The sequence below is a fragment of the Oryza sativa genome, chromosome 3 (genome assembly GCF_034140825.1).
Source record: "Oryza sativa Japonica Group chromosome 3, ASM3414082v1".
NCBI lineage: Eukaryota > Viridiplantae > Streptophyta > Magnoliopsida > Poales > Poaceae > Oryza > Oryza sativa.
In genome coordinates, this window is record NC_089037.1 from 208,294 (window position 1) to 233,578 (window position 25,285).

Sequence of the window (25,285 nt, forward strand, 5' to 3'; positions counted from 1 at the left end):
TCCATCCAAAAAAAAAAGCAAACCCTGGGTTTCCATGCCAACGTTTGACTGTCCGTCTTATATGAAATTTTTTTATAATTAGTATTTGAGTAAATTTCACATTGCACCGTATATTTTGACCAAAGTTTCACAATGGACAAGGACGAAACCAACCTTTTCACTTAACACCACATATCTTTGCACTAGTTGGCACTTTGGACTAGGGTTGAGCACATTAATAGAAGTTGTTAGAGAAAAGCTAGTTCAAACAATCATTTTTAGTTCCATGGTATTAAGATAAATATCTTTAGAAAGAAATAGCAAATCACAAAACAACTTTTTTCAGCACATCACACTAAAATAATGATGTCAATATGTTTAAAAGTGGCACAAAATGATCTATACATAGGGGCAAATGAATAAAAATAAAACAGAAAATAGTTAATTACCACTCACACTAAAAAGAAGGAAGAAAACATAAAATGTTTTGTCTTTTATAATTATCCATGTGTAAATCATATGAAGTTTTCTCACATTCCCTTGCTATGCTCACCCCTAGTCCAAACTGAAAACTTATGTAAAGATGTATGGTGTTAAGTGAAAACATTGATTTAACCCTAGCCCATTATGAAATCTTGGTCAAAATTTGTTGCCCCATGTGAAATTTACTCTTAGTATTTTCATTGTTGTTAGATGATAAAACATGATTAATAATTTATGCGTGACTTATCTTTTTAATTTTTTTCATAATTTTTTCAAATAAGATGAACGGTCAAACGTTGGACACGGAAACCAGGGTTTGTTTTTTTGGACGGAGGGAGTACGTACATAGTAATTCACAGATAAAGAAACTACTAGTACTGCTGTAATAATAAGATGGATGAGCGATTAACTGAAAAATTAAATTAATTGGTGGTCATTGGAGGGCCCGCCGAACGTCGGCCCATTCGGTACAATGTAGTTTTGATTAATCATATCGATCCTTGTTCCGAACATTGTACTAAATTCCAAGGTAGGTAGCTAAGATTAGATTAGATATGTGTGTGGTAGCTAGGTAAGTGTGTAGAACAGCTAGCTAGCTAGCTTGTTGCTGCGATGAGAAATAGGAGTATGCATGTAGAGATGGATCGGAAGAATTAATTGATGGTAATTAAGTCGGCAGCATGTATGACTGAGTGACTGACTAGCTTGCATTGTGTGGAGGTCGGCACGTAAAGAACAAAATAACCTGGTAAACGTATAATAAGATATGACATGCATGACGGAACTAGCAACCTACTAGCTAGCTTAGTGTACTCTGTGTACTGTATATCATCGTCTTTTCTGTTCCGTGCAAGCGCTGTTGCCTGCCTGTAGCTAGCTTTTATATCGTTGGTTCGATCGTTTAACATACATTCGATGAGTGTCCGGCACGAGCAGTGGATCGAGAGAGCAGAGCGAACGAGATATACAAGGGAAGAAGAAGAAGAAGAGATCGATCGATCGATCGATGGCGGTGGCGGCGAGAGTAGTGGAGGAGGAGGATCCAGATGTCGTAGAGATGATGAAGAGGAGGGATGATGAGGAGGAGGTGGTGGGTGAGGCGTGGGACTACAAGGGAAGGGGTGCCATCCGGGGGTCGACGGGCGGGTGGCGGAGCGCGGCGATGATCCTGTGCGTGGAGCTCAACGAGCGGCTCACCACCCTCGGCGTCGCCGTCAACCTGGTGACCTACCTCACCGGGACTATGCACCTCGGCAGCGCCGCCTCCGCCAACGCCGTCACCAACTTCCTCGGCACCTCCTTCATGCTCTGCCTCCTCGGCGGCTTCCTCGCCGACACCTACCTCGGCCGCTACCTCACCATCGCCATCTTCACCGCCGTCCAAGCGGCCGTACGTTGTTACGGCGTCTCCTCTCCTCTCTGTCCATATATATATCATGTTGTATTCATGCATGTTAATTAGCTAATACTTGCAGGGCATGGCCGTCCTGACCATCTCCACGGCGGCGCCAGGGCTCCGTCCGCCACCGTGCAGTAGCGGCGGGAGCGGCTGTGCGGCAGCCAACGGGACGCAGCTGGGAGTGCTGTACCTGGGCCTCTACATGACTGCGCTGGGCACCGGCGGCCTCAAGTCCAGCGTGTCCGGGTTCGGGTCGGACCAGTTCGACGAGTCCGACGGCGGCGAGAGGGGCAGCATGGCGCGCTTCTTCAGCTGGTTCTTCTTCTTCATCAGCATGGGGTCGCTGCTGGCGGTGACGGTGCTGGTGTACGTGCAGGACAAGGTAGGGCGGCGGTGGGGATACGGCATCTGCGTGGTGGCCATACTCACCGGCCTCCTCTTCTTCCTCGCCGGCACCACCACCTACCGCTTCAAGAAGCTGCTGGGGAGCCCCCTCACTCAGATCGCCGCCGTCACTGCCGCCGCCTGGACTAACCGCAACCTGCCACTGCCGTCCGACCCATCCATGCTCAACCACGACGACTCGGCCCACACCACCGCAAAGCCCAACCAAAAGCTGCCCCACTCCAAACAATTCAGGTACGTCAAGGAATTTCCGATTCTCTTCTAATCCGGTACGGTACGAATTGAAATATGAAATGGGGGCCATTTTTTTTGTATAAAAAAATCATATATGCAACGTACTTAATTCAATATATACTGTATTTTTCATACATATATAGGAAAATATTTGTTAAAAAAAGGGTAAAGGTTGTACGACGTACTTAAGCACACTGGACTGACCTCATGCATGTATTGGGATAAAATGTACCTTTTTTCCTTTCAATTCTGTATAGTACTTATTAACGAAGTGGATTAGAATTTGGAGCCCAAAAATTATGGCTTTGTAGTGCGGCTGGCCGCCTTGCCCTGTTGCCCATGCTAGGTACGCATGCACAGCCATAATTAATTAGTTTTGGACACTACTGATTGACATTCTGCTTCATCCTCCCTCTTAACTGGAGTAATTTGTCAATCTCTCGGATTAGTAGCAACTTACACGGAAGAAAATAAATTTGATCTTGCTTTCGTGTAGAGTAATTTATCACATATTAATATATATTATTAAAATTTCTTTCATGACTATTTAGGTGATGGCATGCAAATAACGAGAAAATATTTAGAATAGTTTCCCCACTAGCTAGTACTAGTTAAATCTAATATAGTAGTGCCGGTGTGTCGATCGATTGATGTATCCGAAATGCATGCATATACTATATACGGGGAAGCTATTTCATCCCTCGAGAGGATATTATCTCGTTGTTAAAGTCAAACTACTTTAAATTTGATTAAGTTTATAGACAAATATAGTAATATTTATAATATCAGATTAGTTTTATTAAATCAATAATTGAACATATTTTCATAATAATTTGTCTTGGGTTAAAAATGTTATAATTTTTTTTACAAACTTAGTCAAACTTAAAACAGTTTGACTTTGATCAAAGTTAAATGGAGGTAGTATATGTCTAACAATCCCTATTGAATTGGATGGATAATTTGTTTGAAGAAAAGAGAGAGAGTAATATTGGGGCGGGCGTGCAGGTTCCTGGACCATGCGGCGATCGTGGAGACGACGACGGCAGAGGCGAAGAAGAGGAAGAGGTGGGCGGCGTGCTGCACGGTGACGGAGGTGGAGGAGGTGAAGCAGCTGGTGCGGATGCTGCCGACGTGGGCCACCACCATCCTCTTCTGGACGGTGTACGCCCAGATGACCACCTTCTCCGTCTCCCAAGCCGCCGTCATGGACCGCCGCCTCTCCACCAGCTTCGTCATCCCCGCCGGCTCCCTCACCGTCTTCTTCGTCGCCGCCATCCTCCTCACCGTCCCTCTATACTACCGCCTCCTCGCCCCGCTCGTCCGCCGCCTCACCGCCAACCCGCGGTACGACCTCTCCCCGCTCCACCGCATCTTCGTCGGCCTCCTCCTCGCCGCCCTCGCCATGGTCGCCGCCGCGCTCACCGAGCGCGCGCGCCGCGACGCCGCCGTGACGCTGTCGGTGTTCTACCTCCTGCCGCAGTTCCTCCTGGTGGGCGCCGGCGAGGCCTTCACCTACATCGGGCAGCTGGACTTCTTCCTGCGCGAGTGCCCCAAGGGGATGAAGACCATGAGCACGGGCCTGTTCCTGAGCACGCTCTCGCTGGGCTTCTTCTTCAGCACGGCGCTGGTCACCGTGGTGCACAAGGTCACGGCGGAGTCCCGGCGGCCATGGCTCGCCGACAACCTGGACGAGGGAAGGCTGGACAACTTCTACTGGCTGCTGGGTGGGATCAGCGTGGTGAACCTAGCGGTGTTCGTGGCAGCAGCAGCCAGGGGGTACGTCTACAGGGAGAAGCGCCTCGCCGACGCCGGAATAATACATATATAATCAGCGCTAGCTCTGTCGACGACCTCCTCATCCCCGCATGATATCTACTCTACTACCATTGATTCGTGATAAATATAATGGCAAATAGTATAATTAAGCTTACAAAAAGTGAGGAAACCAATATATAATCATCGATGTAACCGGCAGCTAGCCTAGCTTATAAGTACTATATACGCACGCATCCAGGTAATTAGCCGCTTTGTACTATAATTAACTTGTCAAGCTGTGCGTGTGTTTCATCTTGAACAACTTTAGAGCCATGTTTCAACAGATGCTATGCTAACTGTGTATCTTGCATCCATTTTTTTCTGGCTGGCCAGCAGCTGCAGGCAGGAAACGCATATTGGGCCGACTTTCCTAGCTAGGCCGATTAATTGGACCGGCCGGCAGCGAGCGAGCGATCCAATTATTTGGGAATAAGTCCACTTGCTTTATACATCAAGTTTAATTTTGACATATCTAAACCGTAATACCATAAATCTTTAACCCCCCACATCTAGCCAAAACCGTTCAACTAAGGTTCCATGCCAGACTGTCAGTAGGGAGGGCTGGTTTTGTTGACGTGGCAACCTAGTTAGCAAAAGAAAATTTAAAAAAACATGAGGCCCACATGTAAGTAGACTTCACCTAAAAACGGTTGTCTGTCTATGGAACGCGAACGCTGGAACGCCGGCATGACACCATCAGTGACGAGACATGCAGGCCCATCCCAAAGGGCACGCAACCTGCGCGCTCACGTAGGGCCCTCATCTTCTACTCCATCTTCGCCATCATGTGGGAGAGGTGAATTCTGCTTACATATGGGTCCTATGTTTTTTTAAAATTTTTGTTTTTGCTGACTAAGATGCCATATCGGCAAAACCAACCCTCATACTGTAATCGAACCTGAGTTGAACGGTTATGGCAAGATGAGGGGTGAAGATTTCTGGTATTATAGTTTAGGTGGGTGTCAATTAAATAACGATGTAAAGACGAAGGATGTCTAGTGGACTTATTCCAATTAATTAAGCATGTTCTCTCTTGCGTCCTTGTGCGCCTCATCCAAAACTTTTGTAGCAAAAGGCCACGGCTTACAGCCCTCCTCCTTTTAAGGCATGTTTGGATTGATGCCAATTTATGCCCTACCAATATTTTGTTAATTTCACTAGTAATTGTTGGTATTTATTGAAGCAAAAAATTTTCAATATTGCTACAACTAATTATCACAAAATTTGTAAAACATATAAATATGCTTTAATAATCGCTAATAATGACAAATAATCATAAAAAACGCCAACAAAGTTTGAAAAAGCAATCGTGTATTACCAATTCTCTGGGCGTAATTGATGAAAACCTGCATGGCTACTGTTTTTCTTATCCACATCTTATCCACATCACACTTTTCAGATGAAGCCAGAATCAAGCCTAGTATGTGGCCCTGAATAAAGGATTTATTTGAGACATTATAAAAACTATAGCATTCTTAGAAAGCCACAGAGAACCCAACAAAGTGCTAATTAAACGCCCTACTAATACTTGTCTTTCAATATAGCTCACATTCGTTCAATAAGCTAATTCCAAACATATGGGCAACACTATTTGGTGGAACAACTAAACCAAAAGGAACATGGACCGATCTTAAAAAAAAAAGGAAATTGCTATGCATATAACCTAATTGTCTCACTCACGTACGACTAAATTTGATCAACAGCTGCAAACATTGTATTGCATATATGAGCATCTTCTTCTTTGATTGATCTATGATTATAAATGGCTAGTTGTACATGATCGAGTTGTACAATTTATTTTGTATGTGTAGCATTAATAAAAAAAGCACAGCGACATTGGAAGGAGAGAAAATCCAAGAAATGCCATTGACAAACACTCAAATTCAAGAAATGCCATCGACGAATGCAAGTTCCATGAAATGCCATCGTACAAGCGATTTTGTCCCAGAAATATCATCACTGTTAGGGTTCCGTTAGCAACGTAACCTTCCGTTAAGTTCTATAGGATGAACAATGTGTTTAATGGCGTGGAATGGACGGAACCCTAACGGTGATAGCATTTCTGGGACAAAATCACTTGTACAATGGTATTTTATAGAACTTGCATTTATCGATGGCATTTGTTGGATTAGGGTGTTTGTCAATGGCATTTCTTCGATTTTCTCAAGGAAGAAAAAGGAGATGAGTTGTTTCATTGTGCATAAAAAAAATACTATGTCAGTTTATTAGCATGCAAATTCTTCCTAGCTAAATTGTCTAATTTGGCTAGAACAACTTTACGTAATTAAATGCCACATGAAAAATTTAACTTAATCATAAATGGTATCTTAATTTATTATTTTTAAATATATCATTAGTCTACATATATACCTGTTGTACAATCATAGCTCTGTAAATTGAATGGAGGGGAAAATTTGGCCGTGTTCTGATGGTGTGTGTGATTAAGCTAATCAATCGATATATATGGACTATTACAGGTCAATTGTATAGTTGATTAAGCTACCTAATTGATGTGGACCATATACTGTGGACAAATGATTAAGCTACGTACTACTATAAGCTGTATATATAGGAGTAGTATATATCTTATATATATTGATGATTGATCGATTGGTTGGTTGATTATATCCTGGGAATGGAAGCTGCGCGCACCATGTCGATCGATGGCACAAATGTGGCGCATGCATATATACGGCCGTGGCCATTATTAATTAGTTTATGCTGCGTTGTATGTATATACTGTATTATCGTTGTCATCAGCTATAGAGCGAGAGCAATGGGCAAATAGTTAATCAATTAAAGAAGATATATGATCCCCCTGATTGGGCAACTGGAACTGGGCTATAAATAGGAGCGAAAACACCCCCGAGGAAATGCATCCCGGCCGATCGAGCTAGCAAATATCAAAAAGCAGCTCCAGCTTCTTCTGATCGATCGATCGAGCTGAGCTATAGGCAGTAGCTGCTAATTAAGCTAATTAATTGCTAAGCAGTAGTAGAGCTAGCTAATTAATTAAGATGGCCGGCAAGAAGGTGCAGGTTTGTGCGCTGTTCCTTGCCCTCAATGTGCTCTTCACCATGCAGATGGGTGCAGTAGTGCAGGCATGCGAGCCCTACTGCCCCACACCGACGCCGCCGGTGACGCCGCCTCCGTCGCCGCCGTCGGGTGGAGGGAATAAGTGCCCGATCGACGCGCTGAAGCTGAGCGTGTGCGCCAACGTGCTCAACCTGCTGAAGCTGAAGATCGGCGTGCCGGAGAGCGAGCAGTGCTGCCCGTTGCTGGGTGGCCTCGTCGACCTCGACGCCGCCGTCTGCCTCTGCACCGCCATCAAGGCCAACATCCTCGGCATCAATCTCAACATCCCCGTCGATCTCTCTCTCCTTCTCAACTACTGCCACAAGACCTGCCCCTCCGACTTCACCTGCCCTCTCTAAATTAATCGATCCTCCGATCCCTTAATTACCATACCATTACACCATGCATCAATATCCATATATATATAAACCCTTTCGCACGTACTTATACTATGTTTTGTCATACATATATATGTGTCGAACGATCGATCTATCACTGATATGATATGATTGATCCATCAGCCTGATCTCTGTATCTTGTTATTTGTATACCGTCAAATAAAAGTTTCTTCCACTTGTGTTAATAATTAGCTACTCTCATCTCATGAACCCTATATATAACTAGTTTAATTTGCTGTCAATTGAACATGATGATCGATGATGCACTGCACATACATATATATCGACGATGCGCCAATGCATCAACGTACGAATCAATATGATTTAGGGACTGCTTGTGACTGAAAATTCCATTCTAAATCATGTAAATTTTGGGAGAAATTTCATGGTCCTTAAAAAAATATCTCAAGGTACGCAAATTCAACACTAATTTTTTTGGTATTTCGAGTTACTTAGTATCTAGAGATACCAAATTTTACACTAAAAATGTGATACCTCCCAATACTTTTTCAAAGATGATAAAATTACCTAAATTTTAAACCGCGCCACTTAAAACTAACTCCTCCTCCCTCCTCCCTCACTCCCAATTCAACACGTACCGCCGCCACCGATTCCCCCACCTCTCCTACAAAGTCAATAAGTCATGTCGCCCAATAAAATGCATGCTCCTACTAACACTTATCATTTTGAGTTTACATCCCATTCCAACAAGCCAATTTCTAAACATTAGTACTATTTGATAAAACTAAACTGAAAGTAAAAGTAACATGGACCGATCTTCAAAGATATTTAACATATATCATGATATTCAAACAAAACGATGAATTGCTTCATTCTGCACAAAAGGACTACACTATTTACTACCATCCAACTCCTCTAGCTAAACTGTTGGTTAGAACAACACCTTTATGTAAACCGTAAGTGGCGTCTTCAATTATCATAATATTTTATTAGAGCATCGCCAACAGCATAACTCAACTCCTCCCAATCCTAAACTTAGGGGATTTTAGTTGAAAAAACCGCTCCAACAGATCAATCACCTAGTCATCTACTCAAGAATTGGAGTACTTGCTCCCAATCAATTGCCTGCCAGGGGAGGGGGAGGGAGAGGCAATCGCGCGACGCGGGATGATGGGACGAATAACATTTTTTATTGGTAGTTTGGGGTGGCCCATACTTTTTGTTTAGGGAGTCATGCTTTAAACTATCTGTTGGAGGGAGACATAATTTTAAATTCTAAATGCTCCTTAGAGGATCCTGAAATGAGATTTCGAGCCAGGATTAGAAATTAATGAAAGCGTTTGGCATGTTCTTATTAGTCTCTATGTACCTATTGGTCATCAGAATTATGTTTATTGATTGGACGGAAAATTTCCCATTTTAATCGATAAATATATGGACTATTGAAGGTCAATAAATAGTTGATCAAGCTGCTAATCAATTGATATCAACTATATTATGGAAAATTGATTAAGTCAAAGTGAATTGCACGAGTAGTCCCTAAACTTATGATATTGTGTAATCTATAGCTAGGTTCCTAAACTTTTAAAATGCAGATCTAGCTAGGCTCCGGAACTTACTCTAGCGCGCGTCGGATGACAAAATGGAATGGTGTTGCCTCACCATGAGGATCCCAAAACCACTGGCCTTTGGCCTGCCTCATCTCTCTCATTTACCGTGCTGGCCTACTATCAGCCTTGGTTAACAGAGAAAAACTGATTGATCACCCTTTTAATTTCTTGAGATAAATGATTAAAAAGGGAGAGAGTTGAGAGAGAAGAGGCAGTGTCATATTGGTTCCACATGGGATTTCAGAGGGTAGATCGATATACTATTGATATAATTGATGGATTGACTGGTAAACCTTAGGTAGCAAACTGCATCATGTCGATCATTCCATTGCGCGAAGAATGTCGTCCCTGACACGATGGCCATCAGTTTAGGTTATTGTACGTTAGACTAGTTGGCATCAGCTCAGCTAGCTAGCCACGATAGCAATGGGGCGGGCGAGAATATATAAATATTAATAATGAATTTAAAATAAAATAAAACTGCATGCAAGCGATGGATAGCCACAATATATATATAGGGCTTGGGCACCTGGAGCTGCCTATAAATAGCAGCCCAAACACCCCCCGAGGAAACCATCCCAAGCTAGCTAGCTAGCAGCAGCAAAATATACTATATCATCATCAATTAATTAAGCTAGTACAATTAAGAAGTAGCTAAGTAGTCCAATACGATGGGCGGCGGCAAGAATAAGGTGCAGGTTTGTGCGGTGTTCGTCGTTGCTCTGAATATGGTCATCTCCATGCAGATGGGTGCAGTGCAGGCATGCGAGCCCTACTGCCCCACCCCGACGCCGCCGGTGACGCCGCCTCCGTCGCCGCCGTCGGGTGGAGGGAATAAGTGCCCGATCGACGCGCTGAAGCTGGGCGTGTGCGCCAACGTGCTCAACCTGCTCAAGCTCAAGGTGGGGGTGCCGGCGAGCGAGGAGTGCTGCCCGCTGCTGGGGGGGCTCGTCGACCTCGACGCCGCCGTCTGCCTCTGCACCGCCATCAAGGCCAACGTCCTCGGCATCAACATCAACGTCCCCGTCGACCTCGTCCTCCTCCTCAACTACTGCCACAAGACCTGCCCTTCCGACTTCTCCTGCCCACTCATCTGATTCTTAATCTTCATTACCACCACAACCCTAGCTACCTAATTAAGGCTTAAGCTTTGCATGGCTTAGTCTGTGTGTTGCAGTTGTGTCATACATATATACTTATCTCGATCTATCAGTGTGATTATTGATGATCAGATCGATCATCTAATATATGTATCTTGTTATTTTAATGCGTACTGTCAAATAAAAGTTTCCTCCAGTGTACGTACGTTCTATCTATCTATCTGCTCATTAACAAATTAAGCCAGTTTGCGCTGTGAATTATGTATTGAATGTGATGATCGACCGATGGATCAGAACGCGCCAATTAATATATGCATCGTCAACGAACAAATTAATACGATTCTTCACCGCGCCTTGTCAATTACTCCTACATTACATTCTACTATTAATTAATTTCTTCAATTCGTGACGTGTATGTACACACTCCTGTGTGATCTGTACATGCATGCACGTTTTACGTAAAAAACAGGCAGGGACCAGCCAGCAGAGGTCGACACACTGCTTAGCCTATATGATTGTTGGGCCATGCATATTACTAGCTACCAAACAATTTCATATATTCTTTTTAGCATTCTTCCAAAAAAACAATTAATTCTTAACAGACGCATGCAGAACTGAAACAGAGAGACGACCAATGCATATTCCTTTACTCTGAAACGCTGTTGCAATTAACGCATTCAACGAACACATATGTATGCACATACGATATACTTCATCTTTACTGTAGTAGCAATATACTACACATCTGTTCCAAATTACTCCCTCCATCCCATTTTAAGTATAACCATAAGTTCCCGCGCCCAACTTTGATCGTCCGTGTTATTTAAAAATCACTACTAGCTACTCACTACGACTGAAATAAACAATGCCATGATCATCAAGCCTAAGTTAGTTAAAACAGTTCTTCTTAATTAAGCTCTGTGCATGGTCTGTCATACGACCGAGAGCTCTTAATTAAAAATCACTATTATATATAGTCAGCTACTTATGATTAACCTCAACAACGTACGGCGATATTAATTAATTAATATATGAGTTTCAGTTACTTATCGATTATTTGACTCTCTGTTCGGTACTTTACCATATAATGTACGTACACGACCAGTATTATACATGTAAAATCGATCAAACGCTAGCTTAGCTACTCACCGAGATTACTCCGAGATATATATTGACCGATCACTGAAAAACAAATAGTCGTACATCGTCGTTCGAATATCGGGACAGAACCGGAGAAAACACGCATGGATGGATAGAGATTGAAGCTGTTTGAGTATGTACAGATGGAACTAATGGCTAGCTAAGCTAGCTACTAGTGCCGACATACAGAAGAAGACCTGATAGGTACTGTCCAAAACTCTGAACAATCGTCGGTCATCAACCATACAAAAAATGACAAAAATATTACTATACATCATGGCATCGAACAAGTTTAATTAACCCAGCACGATTACTAGCTATGATATATATATATATATATAGCGCCATCCATATCATCTAGATATATACTATGTGTGTGTATTTATATATGTATAGAGACGAAATGGCCACGTAATTAAATAGACTGGCATGGCATATATGTCAACTTGTGCAATATTGGACTGGAGTACTGGAGCTACTACACTACATGGGCTCGGACAGTTAAGCAAAGTCGTACCCACCACCACCCTGAAAGCGATCAGAGATCGATCGATCGAACGAATTCATCTGACAATACATATATACTATTAATCTATATATACATGCAGGTACAAATTAATTAATCCATGGAAGTTAAAGAATATATATAACACGATGACAGCTAAATGAATACTACTCTCTCCGTTTCAAAATATTTGACACCGTTGACTTTTTAGTATATGTTTGACAGTTCGTCTTATTCAAAAATTTTGTAAAATATGTAAAACTATATATATACATGAAAGTATATTTAACAATGAATTAAATGATATGAAAAAAATAAATAATTACTTAAATTTTTTGCATAAGACGAATAGTCAAACACGTACTTAAAAGGTCAACGGTGTCAAATATTTTGAAACGGAGGGAGTACTATTCAGAAAATGAACAAAGTAAGAGGCTAGCTTGCAGGGTTGCGTGTGAAAGCAAGAATAACAGCGTGTCCCCGATGGCCACAAAATTAACTTATTTCAAGACGCTATGTCTGACCTAACGGATGCTACGTACAAACATGCTCCGTAGTAGTATACATCAATTAAGGGTGTGTTTAGTTGAGGAAATAAAAATTTTTGGGTGTCACATCGGACATTTGACTGGATGTCGGAAGGGGTTTTTGGACACGAATAAAAAAACTAATTTCATAACTCGCCTGGAAACCGCGAGACGAATCTTTTGAGCCTAATTAACCCGTCATTAGCACATGTGGGTTACTGTAGCACTTATAGCTAATCATGGACTAATTAGACTCAAAAGATTCGTCTCGTGATTTCCTCCCTAACTGTGTAATTAGTTTTTTCATTTATCTACATTTAATGCTTCATGCATGTGTCCAAAGATTCGATGTGATGTTTTTGGAAAAAATAATTAGGTAACTAAATGGGGCCTAAGCTGTCACGTTCAATCTATCTATATCATATCCATCCTGGTCCTACTCCGAATAATCCGATCGATCGATGGCCCTGCAAGCTAATAGTATGCGTGTACAGATGGTGGTCGTGACGTCCTCGTCGCTCCGCTCGTGACCTTTGCCGCCACCTGCACACTGTAGCCTCTGCCTCTCTCCAAGGGCATGCATGCAAGTGTTTTTATTATTTCTCGATCGACTATATTTATCTATTTTTCTTGTATATATGTTTGCTAAATATTTATTAATTTTCTTCTTCCAAAAAATTGATAAGATGAATCAATATGAAATATATAAATTAACACGTTCGACTTCTACAAATCGTAACAAATTAAATTATATATAGTCGTATATTAACTAAAATTTAATTTGTTATAATTTTTAGGAATCAAATTAAAGTTTATATGTTTTTGTGGTGGTATATTTCATATTTCTCTATTTGTTAATATCTATTCTATATCTATATCTATACTATTATAAAAATTAAAGATGTTTTTGCCGGTATTTTTGGTACGTCATCCGTGTTTGAATCGGTTTTTAAGTTTAATTAATCGCTCTTGGAAATACAGATCCGTGTTTGAGTCAGTTTTTAATTTTGTTTGTTTTTAGAAATACATAAAGAGTCGTATAAAAAATCTCTTTAAAAACTTGTATACTAACTTGAGACGATCAGACCCCTAATTGCGGCTCATGATTTTGTAAAAAGAATATCCAAGCGAATTCCCAAGGTGAATTTCACCTTAGCTAAACTATACAATAATAATATTATTAAAATTGCTTTCACCTGCTGCAACGCACTGGTATTTTTCTAGTTTAAAAAAAAAAGATAATCCAGAATGCATGCATGCATGTAAGAAACAAGAGGATGTCCCTTAAAAGTTGAAAATCCATCCCCTCTGTAATAAAAAGATTTATATATCATTATTTCTACGCCATCATCTTAATTGTACATACAGAATTAGCTAGCTATAGATATAGAATAGTATATATTAACCGATCATAAATATTGTATAATATATAAGTTTGTGCATCATGGATTGAACGTGTTGATCGGTATATATAACATCCATGCATGCAATATATTATTCTTTAATTAATTGCAACAGTATAATGATCCTACATACAAGATTGTATATATTGGCCAAAAAGAGGGAGAAATATAATGGCGGGTAATTAACTTGATGATTGAATGATATATATGTCGGCTGACTGGTGACGTGACTAATTAAGCGAAGGCAATGCAATGGGTACTCCACTAAGTAAGACAAATTATGGTCGTCACGTCATGGTTGATCCATCATGCATATATGTTCATGTATTGGGTGAAAGAAGAATATTAGGTTTGTTTTCATTCGTCCCGTGACTACCTTTATCGATCTGCATATATATCAATGGCAAGTACGCGTCCGTCCATATAAATGTATACTCCTACCATGTACTTAAAAAAATACGTACTACATGCCAGCTAGCCTATTACGTTCCTGTCCTTTCCCAACATCACGCTAATCGATCGGGCTAGTGTTTTCTTTTTGTGTGAGCGTGTGTATATATAAATGTACATTATATTAATTAGTTATTAGCTAGCTAGGGCAATAGTATAATTTTCGGGAGATGATAGTCCAGTAATTAATTATCGGTCAGTTAGCAGGGATTGATCACACGTTGCATTCAAACGCGTACAAAACCACCACGTACGATACCTATAGTGTCTATATATATATTCTGTACTGATCAGTAGTACATATCACTTGGAAATCATTACTGATCCCTCGATATCACTTGTAATTCAGCAGCCAGATTAATATATCACCCTTTAATTAATTTCCTCATCGTGTTTTGGACTTATTAGCTAGCGTGCGACCTGGCTCCTGCATTTGCATGTGATCTAGATCTTCCCCTATCTCCTACTTACAGTGACACATTGATTATTATTTAATTACCTGTGTGGCACAGGAATAACAAACCATGATGCTGGATATATACTTCGTCCGTTCCTAAAGTACTGTAATATTAGCTAGTCAAAAACAGATTTAAGTACAGAACTAAATTCTACTGTGTTCTTTATTAATTAATACAAATAGAAAGCAAAGGAGGGATTACTGCCGATTCGATAGCTGCTGCTGCTATTATTATTATTATTATTATTATTATTATTATTATTATTATTATTATTATTATTATTATTATTATTATTATTATTATTATTATTATTATTATTATTATTATTATTATTATTATTATTATTATAGTACTAAAGAGATCTAGATCACACTTAAAAATATGATTTGTGGGATACTTAACATGAACTAGTAAATTAATATCCATAATATATGTGCTGATCGATCCGTATGACTTCAGAAAAAAATGTGTATTCACATATCGAGAGAACATGTCCCATTTTCTCAAAATATATGTAAATTATATATGTATGTGATAAAATTCAACTCTAAATTTAAATGAGAGAATAGATAGATAGAAATCTAAACTGTAAATAATACGTGCATATTTGCCGCCTTGATCTTTTTTCACTCTAGCTAGCTTTATGTTGGTCGAGTTTAGATCGACTTGAATATATATATGCGTTGTTATTTTTTTAAGAAACTATTTGCATTGTACAATTTGGGAAGCAAAAACACACACAATTGCAAGCAGGTGATCTCGATGGATGAAAAATGCAAGTGCACGAATTCCTAACATATATATACTCAGAAATGATAATGCGGAAGCCGCCGATGGATAGACAAATAGCAATTAATTGTGTGAAAGCCTGACAAGTTTGAGTCAGTTATTATGGCTAGGCGGCTAGCTATAGACGACCAAACCCAGAGCCGGCCGGCCTGTTAAAATCACAGGAAAAAATGCAGTACTCCAGTATATATGTCTATCAAAGTCGTCGTTGTCGTCGACGAAGAATCTGCCGTCAAACAATTTGCGTATATATATAGGGTACGTAGGAGTAGTTATTTATACTTGCTTAATTTGCTGGCCATATATATACATGCAAGCAAGTCATCAGATCGATCGAGGTACAAGCTTAATTTCTATAGAGCTATATATACATAGGTCGTAGCTGCTAGCAGCTGGTTGCGTTTACTTTGATATCTATCTATATGTATGAAACCGATTATTTATAGATATATATAGATATGAATACATATATACATGGCCATACGTATTAGTTTATACGCACACGTACATGCCGTCATGAAAATCTCATCATGATCGACCAGCTAGCCTGGCAATTCTCGGCTCCGATCCTGCGCGTACAGTGTTCAATCGATTATTTATTCTGCAGAATGGGCCCAATTTATTTATTTATTGGGCCAAATTCAAACCTAATGGGTATATGCATGGGGTTGTCTTTTTCCCCTTTTCTTAAAAAAAAAGCTAGCGAAGGTGCTCTAAAATTAAGGTGAAGATTAATCCTAATTAAATGGAAATAGACTGATGCAATTGACATAGCCCAACAGCATTGTTTCACCAATTGCATTAAGGTCCTCTCCATGACATGTGTGACTCGCTGGCTGAGTGGCTGTTTGTGGAGCTAGAGATTTCAAATGCAGCGGTCAGAAATTAAAGCTACTCAAACAAGCCCTACTATGTAACATTCGATATTGTTTATATATTCCGCAAAACGACTAGATCGATCGAACTAATATACATGGGCCTGACGTCCATGGGTCGATATTATTAATTGGGCCAGATTCAATTAAGTTAACCCGATGATCGATTGGCCTAGCTCGCTCTCTCTCTCTCTCTCTCTCTCTCTCTATATATATATATATATATATATATATATATATATATATATATATATATATATATATATATATATATGCGATTTTGGGCTTCGTAATTCAGCAGGGCCGGGCAAATAAAGTACAGAACAGCAACAAGCTAGTTACTCCAATTATCTAACGCGCGCACATCCCGATCGACCCAGACATACATATGTCTGAATATATGTGTAGTGTATGCAGCCAAAAACTTGTTGAAACTAGTAAAGTTAGCTAATACTAGTACTTCATGTTCCAGATATAACAATTTTTAAGTAGCAAATCAAGTTTATCCTAAAATATAACTTCTTTTATCTAGTACATTATCTTTCTCAGCCAATCACAAGCTAACATCTTTTAATTTCACCATGTAGCTAGGCTCTCTTATTAACTAATCATAAGGTCGATATATAGTAGTTGACATGAAGATGGGAGTAGCCCCTTCATGCTAAAATTGATTTATATTGGGACAGAGACGCGGTGTACATCACCTAGCAAGGTGCATATATTTGAGTGTTAGATCGATCAATGTAGGTATGCATGTATTTCCGGGCGAGGACTGAATGTGATGCACAATTAATTTCGTGTACGTGTACGTCTTCACAAATCCCCAGGAACATGCATGCACGCATGCATGAAATTGAGCACGTATGGTAGTAGGAGTGGAGTAAGAGTAGGTACTATAGCAGACTATAAGCTAGCTATAAATATATTTTAAGAAGATAAAAGATGAGAGATAAGAGCAGCAGGCTATCTATTTGTAGCCAGCTGTAGCACGAACTTTAAGATGCTTATGTGTATGACAGATGAGACCAGATATTGATTATGTAGTATATATTTATAGGTAACTATTGTATGAATTGGCTATTAAGTTGACTATAGATGATTTGGAGCCAGCAGCTGGCTATACTATTAAACTTGCTCTAACAGCTGATGATATGATGTTGGAGCGATGTATATCCTGATCCTGCCAGTTGCAGCTAGCTACTGGATCGATCGACCGTACTTCCTCCGTCCCATAAAAAACGAATCTAGAACCGGATGTGATATATTCTAGTACGATGAATCTGGACAGATATATGATCAGATTCGTAGTACTAGAATGTGTCACATCCGGTACTAGCTAGGTTGGTTTTTATGGGACGGAGGGAGTATATATGTGACTTATCGATGAACTTTTTCGGTTAATTAGACGATGAGAAATGATTTTATGTGAAGTTAATTAATTAATTAACCTCTAACATTTAACTAATGCAGGTAATATATTATCTTATAGTTAATTAGACGCTAGAAAATGGTTTAAGATTGATCGAAACCAATATTAATTAATGAGGTCTATTTATAAAATTAATTCAGTTGCAATATATACACGCTCATTTAGCTAGTCTCCAAAATATATCGAAATAAATATCGATTGGCCCTTGCCTCCCGCAGGTATATTATTGCATATTCCCTCCGTCCCAAAAAAATAAACCCTGGGTTTTCACGTCCAATATTTGACTGTTTGTCTTATGTGAAATTTTTTTTATAATTAGTATTTTTATTGTTGTTAGATGATAGAACATGATTAATATTTTATGCGCGACTTGTCTTTTAATTTTTTTTTCATATTTTTTTTAAATAAGACGGACGGTCAAACGTTGGACACGGAAATCAAGGGTTTGTCTTTTTTTTTTGGGGACGAAGGGTGTATATATATATATATATATATATATGCTCGCTAGCAGAGTACTTGGCCTCCAACTCAATCGTCCTTGCGGCCAGCTAAGCTACCAAAAGCCCACTAGCTAGTAGCACTATACTCCAATGAATTAATGTACTCCAGGCCAGCTAGCTAGCTAGGTCACTAGTAGTAGTTACGCTGTAGTGATGTGAGCTGCACCTAAGATGAAATCCTAGTTAAAATCCGATTAGTTAATTAGTTAGTTAAGTGATGTGGTAGCTGGTTAAGTAATTGAAGGTACTCCGATCCTATTATAAATATGAGTGCACCCCTTGGTCCATAGATGTATCTGAATACACTGGCTAGCAAGCAAAGCTAGGTAGAGGCCAGGCCATAGATCGAGATCGATCTGCAGGTGCAGTGCGGTGGGTGGGCATGGCGACGAAAGCTGGGGTGATCGCCACGCTCCTGGCCCTGAACCTCCACTTCTTCACCTTCTCCGACGCGTGCGGCTGCCAGTGCGGCTCATGCCCTAGTCCCGGCGGAGGAGGCGGTGGCGGTGGCGGTGGCGGTGGCGGTGGTGGAGGGCGTGGAGGTGGTGGCGGGAGCGGCGGAGGTTCAGGTGGAGGCGGCGGTTCAGGTGGAGGAGGAAGCGGCGGCGGAGGTTCAGGCGGTGGAGGAAGCGGAGGCGGCGGAGGAGGAGGAAGCGGCGGCGGCGGGGGAGGAGGAAGATGCCCGATCGACACGCTGAAGCTGGGGGTGTGCGCGAACGTGCTGAATGGGCTGATAAACGTGCAGCTGGGGACGCCGCCGCGGCAGCCGTGTTGCAGCCTCATCCAGGGCCTCGCCGACCTTGAGGCCGCCGTGTGCCTCTGCACCGCCCTCCGCGCCAACATCCTTGGCATCAACCTCAACCTCCCCATCAACCTCAGCCTCCTCGTCAACTACTGCGGCCGCTCCGTCCCCTCCGGCTTCCAGTGCAGCAACTAATATAGCTGCTGCTCCATTCTACTTCACTGCTTGCTACACACAAGAACGTACGAAGAACGACCACCAGGCCACGTACAACTATATATCTATCTATGTCTAATTTGTTCCTTGTTCAAATCATCATATGTATCTGCGTGCCTTAATTTCCTCCTTCATCCCGTAAATTAATGAGATATATATGCATGCATATGATTCAGTTCCACGACGTAATTAAAGCATGCTTCATTCGTCTACTTGTATATGTGTATCTGCATAATTGATTAATTAATTTGTACTCGATGGATCTCATCGTATATGCATCAGTACGTACTGCATCTCGTCTTTTCTGCATGCCTGTTAATTCTACACATACTGTACTAGCTAGCTCTTGTTCGATCCATCGGTCCCAATCGTTTGTACTAGCTACGTACTGTCTTGTTCAATTGTTCCTCTCTCTCTCTCTAAAATAATGTGTATATACACACACACACATACATACTAGCTGTTTGTTTTCACAACACAAACATATAGTATATTACTCCTCCAGTCCTTCCTGTTAGTATAGACTATTAATATTATTAAAGATCGCATGCATATTAATTATTCATCAGCACTCTACTTCACTTCTTCTCTGAGACAAATGAAATATGTACGGACCTCAACTCTAGCGGGCGCTACATTTTTATCACTTAATATATAAGCTTATAGTATATATATACCAACGTATAATTAATCTCGCAATTGCGTGCGCTTCCATGGAATTAAACATCTGCAGGCTGCAAATTAAACTATTCTACAAATCTAAGCAGGGCAGAATAACTAGCTAGCTACTATAGCTAGCCTGTGGCCGGGCTCAATTATTATGCAGATATACTTATCTTCAAATTATGTACAAGTTCCGTTAATTATAAGAAATTATATATGTAGGATGCATGTGTGCATGTGCGTTTTTAGGCCTAGTGTATACGCACGCGTATATTTGAATGCAAGCGATAATTTGTACTAAGTTTTGGACACCGGCCTAAATTAAATTAAATTAACCTGGTGACAAAGTAATTAAAGTTATGATTATATATATGATTGAACGCACAAGCTAATCTCTGTCTCAATATCATACACACGTATAGCTTCGCCGGGCTTAATTAAGGGGCGTAAATTAAATTAATGACTTTCGGCAAATTAAACAAGCAGTCCTCATATATGCTTACCTCAGCATGCGTATGTATAAATAACACAAAAAAAAACTATATTTTGAAATCAGCATGAGAGGGAGGAGTGTCGGTAATACATATATATTAATTATATATATATATGTGTTCCTCAAGTAAAATATCTAGGATCCATGGTCAGATGTGGCTGCTGTGGTTTAGCTATCGGGAAGGGTGTTTTGTCTGATTAGAACCGATCTATGCATATATGCCACCCATAGTATATATCATGAGACATGAGCTGCTAAGTTTGACAGCTTGTCTCCTACATTTGCATGCCTGCAACTGCAAATGCATCCAAATACTTGCTCTAGCTGCATACATGCATGTTGAAAGATCATCAATCGAGTTTTGCAGTGCACAAATATATAAAGAGGCCGGCCGGTTAACTAACCATTTAATCTGCAGTAAATTATTGGATGTGCAGCATGCATGCATGCATGATTAATTAATTGCACACACACGGACGCACGTACGATAGTTAATAAATCACAAGGATCTGATGAGTATATAGGCAGGTACGAATGTACGATCGAGCTAAACGAACATATATAATTAAGGACTAGTAGTACTATTCATACACGTACATATGGGGCACGCGTATGTCTAAAGTGTCAACTATTGAAGCTGACTAGTCGAACGCTAGCTTAGATCGAGATCGATCGATTCCTAGGCTTTTGTCGCATGCAGAATATATATATGTCGTGCAGGGTACGTTCCCATGGACGCTCGTTTTAATTTGTTCAAAGTAATAAGATAGATATATAAGTACCAGTATTTTAAAAAGTCGGTACTGATATTTATCGACTTTTTTTTAAGGAAACAAACTCAATATTGATTTGGAACGCGCACGGGCTCTGGTGGATAGGAAACCACCCTGTCTGTTTCGGTTTTAGTCAAAAAGGCACTGATGTGTTGTTAATTATGTGGTATTGAGAAACAAATTTATTATTGTATTATAATCTAGTTCTGTTAAAATTAATTTGTATGCGCGATAATCCTTTTTTTAGTGTAAAGAATAATATTCCAATGTGCTGGAGAGATATAACATTCACCATGCACATATCAAGGAATTAGAACTACGAATTAGGTTATTGTATCACCTGTAATGTAATTTCAAATTCAATCCCCCAATAGAGAAAGAAATGGCAAGTCCAGCTGCACATAAGATAATATTCTAGTTAAATTTTGTTTCTTCCTCAATCTATATATTTGATATTATATATATGTGCTGTGATAGATGGTGATGTGTTATATATATTATTTGGTTTTCTGAGAGTTTGTTGTCAATAATTATTTTAACCATACACCTGTAATCTTACTAATATAAGAAAAGGGGATCGTTGGTCCGCTTCCTACCCTCCCTCCCCTCATATTGCACATGGCACGTCGTCCCTGTGTCCCGAAGAAAACTAAGGTCCCGTTTAGCACAGTTGTAACTCTAACTTCACCTCTTCTGGAGCTTGGAGTCCAGCCAAACGGTTTTAACTCCAATAAAAAATGAGTGGAGCTGGGTAGAGTATATATTCTTACAAAATGAAGTATAGAGGTAGAGTTGGGTTTAGGTAGCTCCACAACTCCACTCTAAACCAAACTCCTGGAGTTAAATTTAGGAGTTAAAGTCCTAGCTACCAAACGGGGCCTAAGTGGTTGGTAAAAAAAAACATAGTTATCGGAAAAAAAAAGGATGGATCGTGTGCATTAGGATTGATATCCACACTCCTAGTCTATTTCCATTTATATGTGTCTATTGTAATGCATGCATGGGCATATATATATTATTAGTATGGAAGAAACATGGAAGATTAAAACACTTTCTCCATGTACAACCGCAAAGCATGTAAACAAATTAAATAATGAAATGAAATGAGAGTAGAGATAAAGATGTGCTGTGATCAGCAGCTAGAGCTAGCAGGAGAGGATGGTGGTGGTACGATATGGTTGGTGCCCATACATTTATCGATCGCAATGGATGGAGGCGGCCAAGAGTTAGCTGGATGGAAAGGGCATTCTTCAGAATGATAAAACTATATGATCCAGGATTTGGAGTTTAGCGCAGCCCGTGATGGATCGGGGCCTAGCAGTGCAATGATCGATGGAGTAGCGCCAGCTGCTGCTTTAGTTTCTCTAGTTTGTAGTGTTGCCGGCCCAGGCAACAAGACGTCGATCGAAAAGATAGCAGCCAGAGCAGGTCCCCTTCAAAATTCCCTTCCACCACCTGCTAACCTAGCTAGCTACGGATCGAGTATCGATCATCTGCTTTAGTTGCTCATCCGTCGTCAGATCGATCGACTTTTCTTTGCTGGCCAGCCATGCAATTTGTCTCGATCTATCCTTGCATACATCTCGATATGTCAAATGCATGCATATATTCTTCTTCATGTATATCATCGATCGTGCGCAAGTGATTGTGATCTGTGATCTACTAACTACTCCAACTTCCTCCCTCACTAAATTAATGTAGATAACTTGCTAGGTTAATTCCTTAATTTTCTTTAATTTGTGTGTTTGCTTTGACTTGTTTTAATTTAATGACGACTACAGAGATGCATCATATATGGCTCGATCTGCATGCCGCGCCAACCTGATCGACCAGCCCAGGCCCATAAAATATATATGGTTCTGACTGATCGATCGAGATCTCACAAATTAATCTCGATCATGCATACATGTGTGTGTGTGTGTGTATAGCTAGCTAGGAGTAGTAGCTAGCTAATAATCTGTACGTTAACTGGAATATATGTAGTATAATATAATTCCGCTAGATATTTGGCCACTTTCCAAATACAAACAAAGCAAGCTCTGAAAGCCATCAGGAAAAACGTACAGTATCGGCTAGCTATATATTCAGCTGCATGCATGCTGCCTGTATACATCATGCATGACGATGATCGATGATGATAACTAATAGCTTGGCCACCAGCAATTGCTGATCCAAGAGAGACAACCACAGATTGCGCGCAGCAGGAGGCGTCAATATAATCGACTCCAGTACGTATTCTCTTTGCTGGCTAGCTAGCTGGGCTCCTAATTCGGTTTTGACTGAAACGTACACATATGCATACAGTATTACAGTGCATGCAGCCGCAGCTAGCTGGTTACTGTCTTACTATTAGCTGTGTGTGTCTTGTTCCTTCTAATTATTTGATATTAGGTTATTTCATAATATTCACGTTATATGCTTATGTACTCGATGTACACGGCAAACTGAATAAAAATATAGCTAGCCCCTTGCGACATATATATTGCTATATCTTCATCAATACTACTACACTATATATGTATTCTTATTCGAAAAAAAATACTACTGTGTATTAATTAATGCAAACATGATTCCGTGTTATAGTCGTACTAACCAGCTAGCTGATCAATCAATGGCAAAATTTGTTACCGATCACTCAACGTTCATGGTACTACGAGACATCCAAAGAACACTTATTATTTGCTAAATAACACTAGGAAAACTGCTGGATACCAAACACATTATTTTATTATATCTGATATATAGGGAGAGAAATAGCGTGGAAAGTATCAAATTTCATCTGTGCCCATCGGCTTGTAAGGCGACTAGTAGGTGTGTTTAACCAGACCCAGATCATTCTTACTCTCCCTATCTAGTCCATTCTCACCCCTTTGGTCTGTATCCCATTTGAATTAGATCCGATCGGGTTAAAGAAACATGACTCGTGAGCAAACATGTCTTTTCTTAAAGTTTCTCTCTTCATTTGTATCAGATATATTAAATATGTACATCAATTAATTATCATATTTTTACGGTGTCAGTAATAAATTTACATTCTTTGTGTGTCCTCCTGCAGCAAGATCGTGACCTATGAGTGTTATATATGTAGCAATTCTTAACATGAATGTATATTGCACTTACTTGGGCTGGACATACAGTCAGGCGGAAAGGCCACGTACATGCCCAACTGATACTCCCTCTGTCCTCTAATATAAGGGATTTTGATATTTTGCTTGTATTGTTTGACCACTCGTTTTATTTAAAAAAATTATGCAAATATAAAAAATAAAAATTTATGCTTAAATTACTTTGGATAATAAGGTAAGTCACAAATAAAATAAATAATAATATTCTAATTTTTTTAATAAAACGAATAGTCAAACAGTGTAAGTAAAATGTCAAAATCCCTTATATTAGAGAACGGATGGAGTGTATAATTATATGGGCAATAGGATATGATGGCCGGCCAGCCCTTGAATTGGATCAGTCATCAGTCCTCAGGATCGTAATAGAGTGGAGTAATATATACTCTTAGTTAAGTTATGGCCAATACTCGTACTAGATTATACCACATCAAATTAAATTGTCGGACATCAAGGGAGTCCAATAGTCCCCCGACATTGATCAGCCAACATGCATGGCCAGCGAGTACAATAATCTATCTTTTTCACGATTTTTTATTTTTCATGCTGTCCATATAAGCACCCGCATGAAAAAAATCTCTATTTTAATTTTATGGATCTTTTGGTGCAAACGGCTGGCTCAACCGCTTGAAAAAAAATATTTTGACTGTTTAGAAAAATCTCTGTTGTAGTAGTGATGGCAACTAGCTTATAACTAAATCGAGCAGCATGAGCACGCACGCTATACTATACCATGTAGTT

The 25,285-nt window shown here is 40.1% G+C and overlaps 4 protein-coding genes across 4 annotated transcripts; all 4 read left to right on the plus strand.

Moving 5' to 3' along the window:
* Positions 1 to 1,355: 1,355 nt before the first annotated feature.
* Positions 1,356 to 4,605, plus strand: LOC9271131 (protein NRT1/ PTR FAMILY 6.3). The gene is made up of 3 exons (XM_015776750.3): positions 1,356 to 1,852; positions 1,938 to 2,500; positions 3,506 to 4,605. The coding sequence occupies exons 1-3, from the start codon at positions 1,469 to 1,471 to the stop codon at positions 4,326 to 4,328; spliced, it is 1,770 nt and encodes a 589-aa protein (XP_015632236.1). The 5' UTR covers positions 1,356 to 1,468; the 3' UTR covers positions 4,329 to 4,605.
* Positions 4,606 to 7,170: 2,565 nt separating this feature from the next.
* Positions 7,171 to 7,976, plus strand: LOC4331301 (cortical cell-delineating protein). The gene has a single exon (XM_015776752.3). The coding sequence runs from the start codon at positions 7,333 to 7,335 to the stop codon at positions 7,747 to 7,749; it is 417 nt and encodes a 138-aa protein (XP_015632238.1). The 5' UTR covers positions 7,171 to 7,332; the 3' UTR covers positions 7,750 to 7,976.
* A 1,958-nt stretch (positions 7,977 to 9,934) lies between these two features.
* LOC4331302 (cortical cell-delineating protein) lies at positions 9,935 to 10,675 on the plus strand. The gene has a single exon (XM_015776751.2). The coding sequence runs from the start codon at positions 10,031 to 10,033 to the stop codon at positions 10,454 to 10,456; it is 426 nt and encodes a 141-aa protein (XP_015632237.1). The 5' UTR covers positions 9,935 to 10,030; the 3' UTR covers positions 10,457 to 10,675.
* An 8,152-nt stretch (positions 10,676 to 18,827) lies between these two features.
* LOC4331303 (trihydrophobin) lies at positions 18,828 to 19,705 on the plus strand. The gene has a single exon (XM_015772736.3). It carries the CDS (start codon positions 18,918 to 18,920, stop codon positions 19,470 to 19,472), a length of 555 nt encoding a protein of 184 aa, XP_015628222.1. The 5' UTR covers positions 18,828 to 18,917; the 3' UTR covers positions 19,473 to 19,705.
* The last annotated feature ends 5,580 nt before the right edge of the window (positions 19,706 to 25,285 follow it).

Excerpts from the sequence above, each read along its gene's own strand:
- LOC9271131 (XM_015776750.3), top strand. The coding sequence starts at position 1,469 with ATGGCGGTGGCGGCGAGAGTAGTGGAGGAGGAGGATCCAGATGTCGTA. Across the intron at positions 1,853-1,937 it reads TCACCGCCGTCCAAGCGGCC|GGCATGGCCGTCCTGACCAT; the intron begins GTACGTTGTTAC and ends TAATACTTGCAG. Across the intron at positions 2,501-3,505 it reads CCCCACTCCAAACAATTCAG|GTTCCTGGACCATGCGGCGA; the intron begins GTACGTCAAGGA and ends GCGGGCGTGCAG.
- LOC4331302 (XM_015776751.2), top strand. The coding sequence starts at position 10,031 with ATGGGCGGCGGCAAGAATAAGGTGCAGGTTTGTGCGGTGTTCGTCGTT.
- LOC4331303 (XM_015772736.3), top strand. The coding sequence starts at position 18,918 with ATGGCGACGAAAGCTGGGGTGATCGCCACGCTCCTGGCCCTGAACCTC.
- LOC4331301 (XM_015776752.3), top strand. The coding sequence starts at position 7,333 with ATGGCCGGCAAGAAGGTGCAGGTTTGTGCGCTGTTCCTTGCCCTCAAT.